General features: G+C 42.2%; 1 protein-coding gene across 1 annotated transcript in view; it reads left to right on the top strand.

The window, feature by feature from the left end:
• Positions 1-14321, top strand: part of GCAT (glycine C-acetyltransferase) — a 67470-nt gene extending 53149 nt beyond the window's left edge. The window contains exons 7-9 of the mRNA XM_085601385.1: positions 7596-7767; positions 13182-13303; positions 13942-14321. Of these exons, the coding sequence (XP_085457511.1) occupies positions 7596-7767; positions 13182-13303; positions 13942-14093 (446 nt within the window). The 3' untranslated portion in view covers positions 14094-14321. The remainder of the gene's footprint in view (positions 1-7595; positions 7768-13181; positions 13304-13941) is intronic.
• Positions 14322-16537: the final 2216 nt, after the last annotated feature.

The raw sequence follows: 16537 nt of genomic DNA on the forward strand, positions 1-16537 counted from the left end.
CTGGTCGGATTTACACCGGCACCGCGGGTGTTTTGATGTCCCAGCCAGTACAAAAATAAGCAAAATCACCTAAAGCCTGTATTTTTAGCACTTATTTTTGAATACTTCAAACAGCAAATACAAATAGAAAACACTTTTAAATGTGTTCTAGGGTTCTATTAATGGTCCATGTCTAATAATTACAGTTTAAGTTTAACTAAACAAAAGGAAACTAAGACAGAAGAAACCTGTTACAACAAATGAATGGAAACCATTGTATTTACAGACCTGTTTAGTTTCAAGGGGAGGCCTTTGCAGACTCTTTAAACACAAACAAATGGCCCGTATTTGTCTTTTGGAAAGGAGTCCTTTTCACTCAATACATTCTCCCATTGTCAAAGTAAAAATAAAATGCACTTGTAAGGAATAGTGAATAGGCAGAGTGAGGAACTAGGGGGTACTGGAACCAGTGAACAAAAGAAACCAAGCCTCCTTAACCAGTTCCAAAGGGATGTAAATGGTCTTTAAAGACCTGTGGAAAAACTTGCTGTGCCTAATTTGTAAAATATGAAGTCCAGGTGCTCAAATGTTTGTCGGAGGCCTCACCTACTTTCCCCCAGCTCCACCCACTTCCTCCCACAATTAATCATACGTATGTAAATCAGCAAATAGGAAATGTTACATAAGCCAGGCCCAGAGGACTACAAGGTGTTGGAGTGACATGTCATCCATCTGAGTAGGCAGTATAGTTTAAGAGTGCATGGTCTGGAGAAGCACAACCTCTGAATTGAAAATGGAACACCATAATTTGAGGTTCTCTTAAATAATAAAAATTGATTTCTACCAAAATTAACCCTTTTTGCAGCATTAATCTATACTCTAACCTATACTTTGCACTGTGCATGCAGTTCTTTGACAACAGTTAATAATTCACTGTTCTAAATTAGGATTTTTAAAATATAAACTGTAACAAAAGGATGTCTCTTAGAAAAGCACTGACCTATTTACATTATGTGCACTTTTGATCTGTTTGGAACACATTCTTTACAGCAGGCATATTAACCCTCTGCGCTACCTACTGATGAGTCAAAACCTCTACTAGACTCCACTCCCATCGCTCTCCATGAAGAACAATAATCATGGAGTTATCTTGACATTTTTATTGTTGCTTGGAAATTACTGGAGGCAAGGATCTGAAACACTGCCCTCCCTGAAGGCAGCACCCATTTTGGTGATACCGGTCGTACTACCCTAGAGCCGGCCATGAAACCAATTAAATACTGGGCTCACAGTGTTACCTCACCGTGGCACAGAGAGGGTGCAACACTGCCAGTGAACCCAAATTCCCCTCTACAGCAGGCACTGCATGTGTAGATAGTGTTGTGTATGGACTGCGTTGAGGACAAGGGCAGAAATAAAATGTAAACCTGCCCACCGCGTTTTGCTGAAAGCAGCAGCATTCACAGGGACTCGCTCCAGAGACTGGTTTGGCTGCTGGCACAACAGGTATTTCGAACTACATCATACATAAAAAAAAAAAGAAGTAAATATAGAGTCAATTCTGCATAGGGTGTGTGCCACTGCCCGTGCCAGCAAACAAATACAGCTGAGCTAAGGGGTGTGTGCGTTGTCATGCTCTCACTACGGAGGTGCCATGTGCTCACTAGAATGTAAAGCATCACTCAACTACCGGCGGGTGAAGGATGCACACCGTACCCCACAACAGCAACCACACCACTGCACAAACAACCTGAGCCACGAGCGCGAGGTTTGATGACGTCGAAAATAAACTTTCAACAGGAGCACTGGGGAGGATAGGTATTAAAATACCAAAACCAAAGTATATGCAAAAGAGATGTAAACGCACGGAAAAACAGCATTTCATGCAAGACATCTATGTCAACGATTAGACAGAAAAGGGTTAAAGCCATTAGACAAGGCCCTGCCCTCCTTCCAGCCACCAGACCAGGAGCATTGCACACGGTGCCGGCGGCATGATTGCTCGTACTCTAAGTCTGTTTAACAAACGGTGACTGTCACACCACGCTCAATAAAAAGCAGCGTTGGTGTGGGTACTTACTGGCGGCACTGCCTTTATTAAGCCTGCTGCTGCACACACACTGCTGCACGACACACTGGCTGTTTCAAAAACTACAATACGTCCTGCTGAACTGGCGGTGACACGTGCAGTGCATGGGTGCAGGCGTTGGAATTTTGAAACAAGCATTGGCTTAGCCAATAGCTCTCGCCTTTGGGACCTTATAAGTGTTTAGCCATGCAACAGTTGCATAACTAAATACTTGTAAGGTCCCAAAAGCGAGACCTACTGGCTATGCCAAGCGGCCCTGCGGCCGCGAAAGTGATCGCGATCAAACATCAAAGCGGCCTCACAAGTGAAAGTAATCCCGGAAAATCGCAGCGCGCGCGCCCGCGCACATGCACTGTAGCTCTAGGCTGGCCTGGTAGCACTTTTTGGAGCCCTCTCAAAAAGTCTCGCCAGACCAGCGCATGCACTGTATCAGGCGAGACCTAAAAAAAGGTTACGCACATGCACGCTGCTGCCGTCCCTTCCCCACAGAACTATATCTTGTCCAATGAGTGGCCTGCCCACCGGCAACACTGAACGGAAGGCAACCACGAATATGGATTTAGTATCGGCTCAGCACAGCAGCACTCTTCGCCAGGGACTCGGGAGGCTGTGATAGAGAGTGAACTACACTGCAGTGAGTCAATCATATAATGTAACATATTACGTGCAGTTGAGTCCTTCATGTGAGTTGGTAGTTGCCCTCAGTTGTAGACCCGGCACTGAAAAATAAGTGCCGATGCTAAGCCCTGGAAAGCACCGGCACAAATTAAGCACTGGGTGCAGCGAAGATAACACTCGGGACACTGCCCAGCCCACAGCGGCTCAAGATGCAGCAGCCCAGGCTGAGACACAGGTTCACAGGTAACTGGAGGCAGGTCACAGGTCATGTGCAGGGCCACTATAGGTAGCCCTTTCATGCGCTAATTACCCTGAGAATCACAGAAGGAAAAGGGGACATTCTTTTGTCCTCTCACCCCCCACCCTTGTCCCCCCACTCTAAAATCTGGGGGGGGGGGGAAATATATACCCCGCATCCCCCACACTTCCTAAGCCCATGGTGGGTTAACATGTCTACTTTAGACATCTGTGGGTGCACCCTGATCTTCAGGACTTTAAATCCCAGCTAATCTCAAGCATAGCTGATTTTGGCTGATAATTACACACTTGCACTATGCAAATAGGAGATTTTGTCTCCAAAATGGAGAGTAAGTAACATGCAGACGCGATATTACTGGTCTTTCTCCACATGCGGATTTTGCATCCCATGGACAATCCAGGTCCCATTTACCTCTTGCTGCATGCGGGGGTGGCTATGCCAAACTGCGGGTGAAAAGACGGTCGGGGCAGGTTGGGGGCTCCCAAGCGGGGAGCAGTGCTTAATTTGAGCTGGTGGTTTCCGGTGCTCGGCACCGGCGCTTAGTTGTCTGCACCGGCATTTGACAGCTGCCACGTGGTGGCGCTGTTTGTATAAATTAGAGATGAGCAGAACCGCAATCTGTTTATTAATTCAGTATGCTTTAAAACCAACTAGTACGTGCCGCCCAAGCTATTTTTATAGCTTTGGAGGCCTGGAATAGGCTGAATTGTCACATTTGTAGTGTGCCAGTTAGTAGTAGTTGTGTAGGTACAGTCCTTGGCAATAACAGCAGTGGCAATGGGTGGTGCAAGCTGCAGAGGCCTCCTGACTAGTGCCCTGGCACTTATTATTTTACAAATTAAGCACTGGCGGGGAACATCCCCCATGAAGAATGAGATCGGACAGAGCTTGGGATCCACTTGTGCCCGTAGCCCCTGCCCGATCCTCAAGCCATTTTATGGGGTGGATTTTCCAGCTGGTAAAATAGCGCCTAGTGCAGGGTGTCCAGGCTTCCCGTATTTGAGGTTAACCCCAGTACTTAACCACCTGTCTCGGTAAATTTAGCACACGTTCCGGTTTCCACCGGGGTCGAGCAAACACAGAGGGAGGCATGTTTTCATGTGTTCCAGTGCATGATTAGTTATCGGCTCTATTCAGCAAGCAATTGCATCATCCGGATGTTATTGTGTGTAAAGGTTGCATTTTAACTCCTCTGGTGTCGCATGGTCTGTGTTTTCTATATGGTGAGCGCTGTCAATCAAGCCATTCTGGGCGGATGTACATTTTTATTCCTACTTGTATGTTTGTGGTATGTTGTCGTTTTAAAATTTCAAACTCTGGGCACCTGAGCCTGATGTTCTTGCACCCAGTAATACCTTAGCACTCGTGATCCGGCAGAGTGGTAGCTGCCCTGGAGATACTGCTACCCTTCCTCACCCCTGTGTTACTCAATATCAGGCCCTTACCCTTCCATTTCCCAGATGGGCTGCTATAGTACAGAGTGTTTCATGCAACATACATAAAGTTTCTTTTACATCAAAACATGACCTCCCATATGAGAACAAGGAGGGTGTCACTGAAATTATTTACAGTTATATTAGTGAGCTGCTGCTGTGTTACAAAACTGAAAACACACGTTACAAACTGAATATTAAATGTAAACACATTTTAGAATGTGGACCAATGTGCTTGTACACTGGCACTGACCTGGCCAAAGAGGACATTAAAGAGCTGAAACTGGGTCATAAATTCAAAGATGTTTCGGGCAGGGGCCCCTAAAATACATTTGGCCATGAGCCCTCCAAATCCTTAAGATGTCCCTGCTTTCTGAAGGGTTTCCATAGAGATGTACCAGCACTTTTGAAGAGGCCATACTTCACATTTACTTTACATTTACTGAGGAAAACAAGTGATGGTGGAATGCTTGAATTAATCTCGGCCACTTGTTATTCCTTGGGTCTGCGTCTATGTCCATCGTTGTTGCCCACTATGCCTCCTCCGACAGGAACCAGCCATATGCAAATCAGCCCTGGTCCTCATGGGCCTTATGCAATAGAAGCAGTCTAACCCAAATTACAAGGCCAGTTCCCTCCGAACCAGAACACAACCAACCTCTGACCCCTTTCGGCCTGTATGGGCCTTCATAGTAGGGTGCAGCTTGGTTCCAGTGGCACAGAGAAGAAAGAAAAAAATGTGCTTGATTGCCGCATCTCTCCTCTGTCATCTCTCCAGGCCAGAACAGGAAGCACCAGGCTCCCCATAGCCTATCGCAACTCTGCAATGTAGCTTTGTGGTTAGTCTGAGAGCTGTGGTTCGACACTCAGGCAGGCAGTGGGAGCCTGGGCATGTTCACCACCCAGGCTGCAGAACAATCAAAGTGCGCATCAATGTTTGGCCAGCCCTAGACGGCCGGTTCATCATATATACGCGCTTGGAGTGGGCAAACCACTCCTCCCACTGCTCCTGTATGAGCAGCCCGGCCCGCCCACAAAGCTGCTTCAGCAGGAAAACATAAAATAATAACATCGAGTTATCATTTCATGTTTCCTTTATTTCACTGCTGCAAAGCTGGGGTGCAACACTCCTCTGCCGTAGCGGAGGAGCTGCCACTGTTTGACGGTGACGGTAAGAAATTAGTTATTTACTTACCTGTAGTTACTTACCTGTGACTCCGTTGTACAGAGCTGGTATCGGTCATAGATCCACATAGTTGAATCATTCCCCTTGTGAGGCTAAAAATCCTTGTGCTTTTAAAATTGCAATAAACTGGGTTTGGCCATCGGTCCAATAACAGTGTTTTAGTAGCCCAGGCACCACATTTGAATAACCCAAACTTCAGCTCATGCGGTGGAAGTGCTGAGCTTTACTCCCCCTAGAGGCCACTGTTGCCTGTGCCCTCAGTGGAAGAGTATTCAGTGATCCTCTGACCAGCTCAGAAGGAATGGGTCATGTGTGAATCTATCAAAGATAATGGTGCTGGGAATTTCTTCTCTGGCACCGAATCTTTCATAGATTTACAAGCTTGAACCAGAAAAGCGAGCATGTCAGAGCCAGGAAAAGTGCGGTCTTTCATGAGAGCTAATTGACATCTACCCTGTGGCTGCACACGAAGGATGGCAGCTTCAGCCGACTCGGCACTGTGTTTAGTTCTCATAACACCGGAGGGCGTGGAACACGGTAAAAGCTCTGAAAGGCAATTCATGAAATGTTTGATCTTTTAAGCAAACAAGAATGGATCATTATCAGATCTTCTGAAGCTTGACAAAGCTGCTAGTTGGATTTGAACAGAGAAGTACTTCAGGGCTTCCTTGGCTAAGTGGAGAAGATACTGCAGTATTTGTTGCCGGTATCTAGAAATGGGAGTCAGTCTTTTATTCATGCACGATAAGTAGAAACGCCTCACTTGACATTGTAGCACATGCCTACGCTTCTGCCGATAGTTACCTGAAGTCTGCCAAGATGTCCAAATTACCACACTTTAGGTTGTTGACTTCAAGTCATCATGCTGGACTCATCTGTTGTTCTTGGAAACAGGGTTTTGGATAATTATTCAGTGGATAGGTAGATGTCTGGCCAGTCTGACTAAATCAGTGTAATGAAACCGTCATGGCCATGCTGTGTTTATCAATATCGGAGATCGTGTCTCAGTCCTGGTGTTCGGATGGGAATATGGCATGGCGAACGGGCTCATACCCCTGCCCTCAGTGTCTGACTGCATGTGAATAACTTTTTGACGGAGTCACACTCATCTAACGGGTGCTCAGGGGCCTAAGCCTCTCCCAGGCAATGTGAGAGCCTGAACCTGTTCTGTGACCTGGAGAGGCCCACGAAGCATCCAAGCCTTGGAAAGTCACATACAGTGGTGGTAGCAGCATACAGAGTTTTGGTGAATCAGTACATTAACCAGTATGGTGTACTGACTCTTCTCATGTAAAGTTCTGCTGATATGTGAACCTCAGATCCTTGCTCTGACATTGTGTGCATGTCGAATGCAAGTATGTGCAGTCAATTTATGACACACGTATGGTTGTAGGTCTCTGTGTGGTGAGTGGTCTGACAAATGTTACAACTAGAGCCCTTATGCTTTTGGCGTAAGCAGTATTGCCATTTGGCATGAGAAATCAGCATACATCTTTTATTTTCCATTTAAAGAGAGATCTATTCTCCTTGTCTCTCTTAATTTTAAATTAACGTTTCCCCTGAGCCAGAAAAAAGGAAAATTACCCGTGAAACCACTCACTGTACAGTACAGCTGACGTAGGAGTCAGGAAAGTTGAAGAAAAGTTCAAAATACTGAGGAATGTAGCCATTGTCGAGCTAGATTTTCAGGGGACTCCATCACATAGGTTGGGCCATAGAAATCTGAGCTGTGATGGCCTCTAGTGGAAGTAAAGAGCTCAGTAATTACACCTCATTGGCTGAAGTTGAGTTGTTTCAAATGAGGTGCTACTAAGCACACACTGTTTGTGCTACAGGCAGTTTAACACTGTTTATTGCTGCTTTTCAAGTACTGGGGATTCCCATAATTTCTACATTGAGTGATTCAAGCACGTGAATCTATGAAAGATCCACTAATAGAGAAAGGCAGAAGGGTGTCAGAGGCCAATTTATTTTTGACTGCGCTTCTCATCCTGGTCTAATGAATCCTCTTTTTTTTCTTCACGTATTTAGGAGGGTACACTACAGGACCAAAGGAGCTGATCTCCCTCCTGCGCCAGCGGTCCAGGCCTTACCTCTTCTCCAACACTCTGCCGCCTGCTGTGGTGGGTAGCGCATCAAAAGCCCTGGACCTCCTTATGGAGAGCAATGTGATCGCCCAGTCTGTTGCAACAAAAACTCAACGGTAGGTATAGGACCAGCACCACAATGTCTCTACAGTAGCACAATTGTGTTCCCCATGGCTGTCTCCTCTGGGTGATTCCATGGGTCTAGTGCTGCTCTTTAAATAAAACGATGGCCATCGTGCCCACCCAGTACTGCCATTGTCTTTCTACTCGTTCAATACTGATTGTATATGATTAAGGCTCCCAGTTTTTTGATTTTACTGATTTTTACAGATAAATACAGACAAAAAATTTTTGTATTTTTTTTTTTTAAAGCCGAAAAATAAAGAAAATTGTGCTTCTTGTGAGGGACTCTCTGTGCTGTCTTTCATGAATTCCAGGACAACAGCTGAGCAAACGGACAGCACAGGGAGTTACAAATCAGGTTGAGATTTTCATAAAAACAGGCTTATGTAAAAAAAAAATTTTTATTTATATAATACTTAACCATAGATGTAGGCATTTACCTGTAGGTGTAGGCATTGCTACATATGACTGCTTAATTTGCTAAAATGCAACATGCATCAAAGCGTGCATGTTTGGAGGTTAAATAAATGTGGAAATATACCACTTTACAACTACATTTATTTCCAAACACAAAATAAATTGGAATAAATACTAATAAGATGGCCAAAAACATAAATATGGATAAATACAGGCGGAAATGTTAAACAAAATACCATAACACTGGGAGCCCTATATATGATGTAGAATTTAAATCCATAGCAGTGTCCCCATGACCACCTGCTCTTCATTTTAACTGTTCATGTGAAATTGTTTTCCTGATTTCTAGTGAGCATACACCCACAACATCCTTTTGCTGAGCACAGAAGGTTGTAGAACTGTATTCTACCACCTCTAAATATCAGTGATACTTGTGCTGATTAGACTAGTGTTCACCACCCTATAAGAGTAAGCCTCCTGAATAATAGGAAGCCATTGACAAGTTAGTGACAACATTGTAGTGTCTGAATTCTGCATTTCCAGGGACCACAACAATACTTGGAAGGGTTGCTTAGCTGCCCTTGAGTTGTGCAAGGTCCAAAGAAATGACCTAATGCATGGTATCGGCTTTACACCTCCTAACTCTTTTCTAATGCCCCAGTCTCGATCCCAGTCATTATAATGTATGGTTTTTAGTGCATTTTGCTCCCCTTACCATGAGAAAATGTTTACATTATGGTACTGCGTCTTCTTATTGCTTAGTCTTGTCCTTCATTCACATTTTGTGACCGCTTCCTCCTGAGTCTACCCGTGGTTCTATGAGCCTATATCAAGAAAAATATCAGCATACACATTGCCATAAACAGAAACCTAAATATTGTTACCCTATACCTAAAAAGTAAATATATTGATGGAAAAATATTACAGAAAAAATATATAAAATACAACAGTAGACTAAACCACAATAAAGAAATAACAAATATCCCATATACATTAAAACTAATGCAACATAACAGCAATCATAAACAATTGCAGTGCTTTCTCAACAAGAATAAAAAAACGCTAAAAGGAAAAGAAAACATAGACACTCCTGTTACTCAAAATACAAAAAAGACCCCTTGAAAGTAGATTTTGTAACCAAAGCACAGAAGTAAAATGAAATAAAAAATAATGTATTAACAAATTGAAAATATACAGTAAAACCAACTGCCAATTTAATTTTAAATTAAAAAAGAAACCCACATGACTAAAACATGTCTTCCTCCCATAAGAAAAATGTGCCAAAAACACCAAGCAGACCTGCAAAGCTCTAGAACTAAAACAAAGTAAGAACAATATGCAATATTAAAATGTGCACCTGCAATGTAAAAATGTTTTTTTTAAAAGACACCATCCCATATAGTGCATTTAAAAAAATAGTTTTCTATACTCTAAAACCCTCAGATAAAATGTCAGATCCTGCTAAATATTTTAAATCCCAAAAAAGGAAGCTGCTTTTGAATTATAGAGAATATGCTTCTAGTAAGAAGAGCATCGCCAGTGAGAAAACACACTAGAATGAACTAAATATTATTCAAATGCATGCTAAAACGGGGCTACCACCAAAAATGAAATAGTTGAAAGCAATGGGGAACATAACCGTCCTCCTTAATATTACTGAAATAGAAGTCATATTTTGCAAGCTATGAAAGAGGCCAGTGCGAGCTCACAAGAATGATACTTGAATATTATACCAAACATTCCTAAACAAGCAACTGGCCAAATCCCTGGCATACCATCCCAAAAAAGGTTAAATGCCGGAACAGCCAGATAAAAACTAGTAGCACCCAAACAATATGAATATGTAGACATACCCGCCACACTAATCACACATAAAAATAGGCCTTTTTAGTATACGGCAACCTCAATAATGATATAAGAATGATCATTTATACTTCCAACAATTTACTAACCTTAATGCGGTGCAACATATGGATGATGGGTTGCATTTTTAAGTTGTGCCCTATACCATTCAGTCAAATATACACAATATTTAGCGAATATCAGAATACAAACATGCATTAGTGTATGCACTATTACCCAATAAAGTGCAACTTATAACGAGATGCCAACACACATAAAACAACAAACTAATTATCACTCACAAAATGTAATCACAGATTAGATATATCCTTCTGAAATTCAGGCGGTCCCTCAAAACATGGTTATTTGCACAAGCCTACAAGTGACTTCTCTATAGGTACCGGGCAAAGCCTACTACAGCGCCATGAAACCAGTTGGTGTACGTGCGCTTTACAAATCACCTGGTGAGTAGCACTCGATCAGCAGCTTTATTTATGATAGGCAGGGATGAGGATCCGCTTGTAGAAGCCGCTCCTTAATGGAATTGCCTGACTCGTTTAGAAGCTCCAAATGCTTCTCTTCAGAGGCTTGAACGGAGACGGTGTGTGCAAACACTGAACCCGCTTCGCCATTTTCATATTGCTCACCCACCAATGGGAAGCTCGAATGAGACTGTGCATTGTGGGAAATGTGGTCCGGATAGCACACATCTTGTCCTGTATGGACCCTGCAAGTGGACTCGTCCTCAATCCTGTTTGCCGCTGCTGGCCCACATTGCCGACATGATAGTTGTATATCATCCAGAGTAAAAATGGCAGATGTTTGAAAATAAAAATCTGTGAAGGAAAAAACATATAAACCCACCTAAAATACTTACAGCTAAAGTATACAACAAAGTACGGTAAAAAAAAAGTATTAGAATCCATCCTAAACACAAAATAGGAAGAAACTAAAAACAAAGAGTAAAATCCTATAGGAATCAATGTAAACTTATTGTATTTATTCATTTTTATAAAATAAGAAAAATGTTAGTTTAAAAAAAATGTACAAATGTTTTCTATAAAAATATATATTAAGCAATACTGATACAAATATAAATCCAATTGCTTCCATACTTAATATAATACATTTTTTTTTTTTAAAGTAAAAAATGTACATGTTCATAAAACATTTCTTGGACATAAACGTTTTCAAAAAACCTGTGAATATTGAAAAATAATGCACAATAAAAATAATATACTTAAAAAGGTTTAGAAAGTGTTTATAACACTACAATGTAAAAATACTTCACAAAACTGTGTTAATAAACAAACAATTTATATTATAAATGGCTATCCTTCTAAGTATACAAACAAAAAAACAAAAAAATGCTAACAGTTTATGAATGCCACATTCTCTATTCCCAATAAAAACGTAGCCACATTTGGGAAACTGTCACCCTTGGGGAAGTCAAATTTACTATTTCCCACTCTAACCTTAGCCACATTGAGGCAAGTATTGTACATTGGCGGGGTGACGGTTCAAGTTTACTTTTACCACTCCAAACTTAAACACAGTGGGGATAGTTTTGGACTTTGCAGGCGGTCATATTCAATATTCCAACTGCAAACTTAACCACATTCGGGAAAGTGTTGGGCTTTAGGGGGGGGGGGGGGGGGAGAGAGGGTCAGGTTTACTATTTCCATTCCAAACGTAATTCCATTGGGGAAACTACTACAACTAAATTATAGTAGACATTACACAAAAAATAATACATTCCAGAATAAACATTTTAATGATCACAAAAAAGTAAACTATGTAACATAAAAAATAAACTTGTAGCACTACCAAAAAACTGAAAAAGAACAAATACTATAAGTTTAACATTGATTTCTATAATTATTTTTAAGTACATTTTTACATTAAATATTGATTTTAAAAAATTAAATAATATAAATCTATAATTCCCAATGACAAAAAATACAACAATCTAACTCTGATATTTTGACGATATTAAATAATATTTTAAGACGATAATCTCACCTGCCATATTCTGACCAATGGCATTTTTGACATCCTAGAATTTAAGACACAATACTTGTATCTCACACTATTCGTTCCATGATATTTTGTCGGAACATCTACCTGCTCCTCTCTCTCACTGTGGCCATAATACGGAGCCCGCTCCTCTCTCCTATCTTAACCTCTTCACCCTTAGGCCATTCCTTCATTTTTCTATTGTGACTTTTACTGCTAGGTGGAGCTTCTATTTATACTGGCTGTAGTTAGATTTTTTTAAATAATATATGGAGTTCTGACATCACAATGCCTACTTAAAGAGCCAGCAGCCAAGGTCAAAGGTAGGTCCTGAAGCTTCATTGCAACTACAGTTCAAACAATAATAATGAGGATTGGCTTTTCGTTCTTCTTATCTACTTTTCTAAAGTGAAGAGTGATCAGCAGAATGAAGGTGTGGCAATGTGTTCACTTTTTTCATAGTACAGGTCATTACAGGAAATATTTAATCTCTGCATGTTTCCGTACATTCTTAGCTACAGCAATTTTTATTCTGACTTTTATCAAACTGATTCTAATGTATTTTTAGTACTAACTGCTGTTAGGTGAGTGTTTAACTTTGCACTATAAATCATACTTTTATTCTTCACGTCTGTAAACATTCCTTCCATTACCTATGGAAGAGCAAGACACCAAGGATTTCAGTGGTTTGTGGGAAGGGTGAGGGTGTGATCAAGCATTATAAAGAATAAACCACCATCTGCCATATTTTAAAAAGATATTGTAAGTCACCTCTGAGTTCCATGGACTTGTATAGGAACTCTGTATAAAGACGACAATAGGCTGAGAGTGCTACATGTATGTATTAAAGATAAGCTGGTGTGGCAGTGACAGTGGACACTCCAGCTACTGTAACCGCCATGGATTAGTGTATACATACATTTCTTTATGCCACACACCATCACTTAACAGCAAGTGAGCGTGGCTAAGGCATTGCTGCATCAGTACATTCCGATTTTGGACTTGTTCCTCTATATGGTCACGGAACTCCTTGGTGACTTGCAATATCGTACTGTACGGCAAGGGGGACTTTATCCCATATATTACATGCATACACACACTGATGCGACTGATTTCCTGGTTCCTCCTTCAGATTCCGTTCTCAGATGACAGCAGCAGGGTTCGTCATCGGCGGTAATGATCATCCCATCTCTCCAGTGATGCTGGGGGATGCGCGGCTGGCATCTGTCATGGCCGATGACCTTCTAGAGAGAGGTAGGAGATATCCTTCGCATAACACAGAGCTCAGACTTTGAAGCTATCCCTCACTTTACATTTCCTGGGACAGTAGAGATATCTCTTGTGTTAAAAAGATCTTACATTCTCTAACAGCAGAGCTATCCTTTTGGTTAAACAGATTTGAGATTCAGGCAGTGGTCTATTCTTCGTATTACATAAATATCTCCTCTTTAGACTGTGGAGGACCCTATTGGGTTACACAGATCTCACGTCCTTCGGACAATAAAGAGTTAATCTTCAGACAGCAGAGCTATCCCTTGGGTAACAGATCCCTGCAGTGGTGCAGTTGAGGTCCTGCTGGGGTCAGGCACCCGTGCAGTGCTACTTTCCAGTGTCCCCTCACATTATGGCATTGACTGAGGTTCTAGAGGGAGCTTAAACTGGTGCATCTTTGACAGACTGGGCCAGTGACTTAAATTCGCTTAATTCTTGACTGGAGCAGATGCCAGTGTAGCATTGGCACCCAGTGGGAAAATACAGCATTGCAGTGGCTGAGGTCCTGGGGTGAAACAGACACTCTTGTAGCAGTGACACTCAGCGGCCAATCACAGCATGACTGATTTCCATGGACACAGAACTTCTTTTTGGACTGAAACTCTGCCTTTCTCCCGCAGGAATCTATGTGATCGGATTCAGTTACCCCGTTGTGCCCAAGGGAAAGGCCCGCATCCGCGTGCAGATCTCAGCCGCTCACAGCGAGGAGGACATCGACCATTGTGTGTCGGCCTTTGTGGAGGTGGGGCGCAAACATGGAGTGGTGTCCTGAGAGAACCATCCAGGGTAGAAGATGGAGGAGAACCATGGATAAGGCGAGGACATGTTTGACAGGATGGACATGAGCCTAGAGGGCGCGAGCATGCCGAAAAATAGTGATGGTTATTTTGGAGAGAGTGGCCTCAAGAGTCAAGGACCCCATGTGATGGCGTTCCTGCACTGTCGATGTACCCACCCACAACGTGTCAACGACTTACCTCAATAAAGGCAATATGCAGAATCAGTGCGGCAGTGTTTTCTTTAAATCGAAAGACTCCTCGTGTGTTTTCCACCCTACTCTACTGCAACAGGTTTCCTCTTTCTCTGTTACTTCCCTTTCTTAGTACTCAATGTTATCTTGTACCTTTAATCGTAGATCTTGATCCTCCCTGGCCAGGTTAAAGAGCCAAGAGGCAAAAGAACAGGTGATTAGTGTGCTATTACCAAAATACTGTAACACTTAAATCACTGCTGCCACCCTCAGCCCACACACGTTTTCACCAAGCATCCTCCCTTTTCAGGGTCCTTCTACCCCCTCGGGGACCCTGCCTGTCTGCCCTTGACGCACAGTTCTCACGAAAATGGCATAAACCTCCATTCCAATTCAAAGTAAACTCGCTCTAAATCCCTTGCAAACCCTCCCCAGCTCCTCTCTGGTGCCTCCCAATGTGGAACTATCAGTGGTTGAGGTGCATTAAAAAAGGAAGTATGGGAACTGTGATGCGTGCAAAGGAGGCGGGGTGAGTGAGCGTGACTAAAAATAAAATCAACTTTTTTCGGTCTTTCACCTCCCGGTAACTACATATACAATAACGCAGAGCTTAAATTAAAAGTAAATACAAGGTATGTTCATCAGTGGGAAATACACTATAGTACATCATGAAACCTCCATTAGTTACTGCACTGCAGAGGTCTGTCTGCAACCAGAGAGCCACAAAATTGAAACCTCGTTGGTGCAGTGGAGAATAGCGACTAGTGTATGTTTAGTGCTACAAGGTCCCAGTCTGGGACAAGAAGCATAGTGGCCATGCAAGTCATTATTTTACAGTTGCATTACACATAGTATAAGAGGCTGCTACATAATGCGCATAAAGGTTTACGTAAAAAATATAGATTTTTTTTTGCAGATTGTACGTAGTGCAGCTTTTTTGTTTTTTAATAAGTTGCCTTTATAGCACACACCTCCCTGCTTGGCTGGTAGTTCCCTAACAATACCCCTCAAAAAGAATAAATGTGTGTCATCAGGAAGCTGCAACCCCCCAACCCCCGTCCCCACTTCGACGACTGGAAACAAATGTGCTGTACTCTCTTCAGGTGTCTCCTAGACCATGACATGCAGCATTCTGAGAAGATTGGCTGATGAGGGCAGGCGGCTTTGGCCCCAGCAATGTCAGATGCCAACTGGCAAATGTTAAATCAGAAAATCCTGGGATGAAAAGGACAGATTGCATAATTCCGCTGTCTGTCATAAGCCCAACGTGTCCGCATTCCTTGCCAGGACCAGCTACTGCTGGACCTAGTCCACTTCTGCCTCACCAGAGCGTTGGGCTAATGTTGGCAGTTAGAACTTCTTACCCTAGGATGGGTGGGCGCCATGGCATGTCTCTTAGCATCCTGTCAAGGGCCTGTCCCCTGAAACCTCTGTGACCTCACCCTCTTCTGTAAAATAGTGAGCGACTCTCCCTTAGCTTTCCCTCAGGTCAACCCTCTCGCACCCAATTGGCCTTGCAGCTAAAAGTATTGATTAGGTTAAAAAAAATAGATTAAGTATTACTTTAACAATCTTATTAATGTTAATAAGCAGTCTTTTTCTACATAAATATAAAATTGGAAAAAGAAAATAATCAGTTTCTTTGGATACCAAAGTTCCATATTTGGAGATATTTCACTACTGTAACAATTCTTAACACGAGCGACCATTCAGGCTGATTGATTTTGTTCATTTTTAATAGTCAGGCCTCGTAAGTGGGAGGTTGAGTTAATTTCCATTTGATGGTGATTAACGATTTTGCGATTAGGGTGGCTAGAAATATTTGCACATCGTCAGATTTAGTGGTATGGGGTGAGCGGCCCAACGAGAAGTACGATGGATCAGTTTCTGTTTGTTGATCAAGTAACTGAGACAAAGTATGAATTCTTTTTTTCAAAAACTTTTTTTTAAAATGTGTACAAGACCTGAACTTGAGCATACAGCCTCCAATTGAAGGGGGAATACATTTCGGGCAGTTTGGGCTTTTGCTTAAATACATTTTTTAAAGAAAAGCAGGAGTAAATTATAAAAGCCATTAATTTTTTTAAAGCCTGTTAAAATTGGTGCCCTTTAAAAAATGCCAGTTCAAATGATTAATTTTTCCAACTGATTTTCTGTTCGTTTAATGCCAGTCTCACTTGACCATCTGCCATTTCAAGACTGCTTGTTTTTCATGTGACAAAAATGTATACCATGTTTCAACTTTA

This window comes from Triturus cristatus, chromosome 4_2 (genome assembly GCF_964204655.1).
Source record: "Triturus cristatus chromosome 4_2, aTriCri1.1, whole genome shotgun sequence".
In the NCBI taxonomy this organism is placed as follows: domain Eukaryota; kingdom Metazoa; phylum Chordata; class Amphibia; order Caudata; family Salamandridae; genus Triturus; species Triturus cristatus.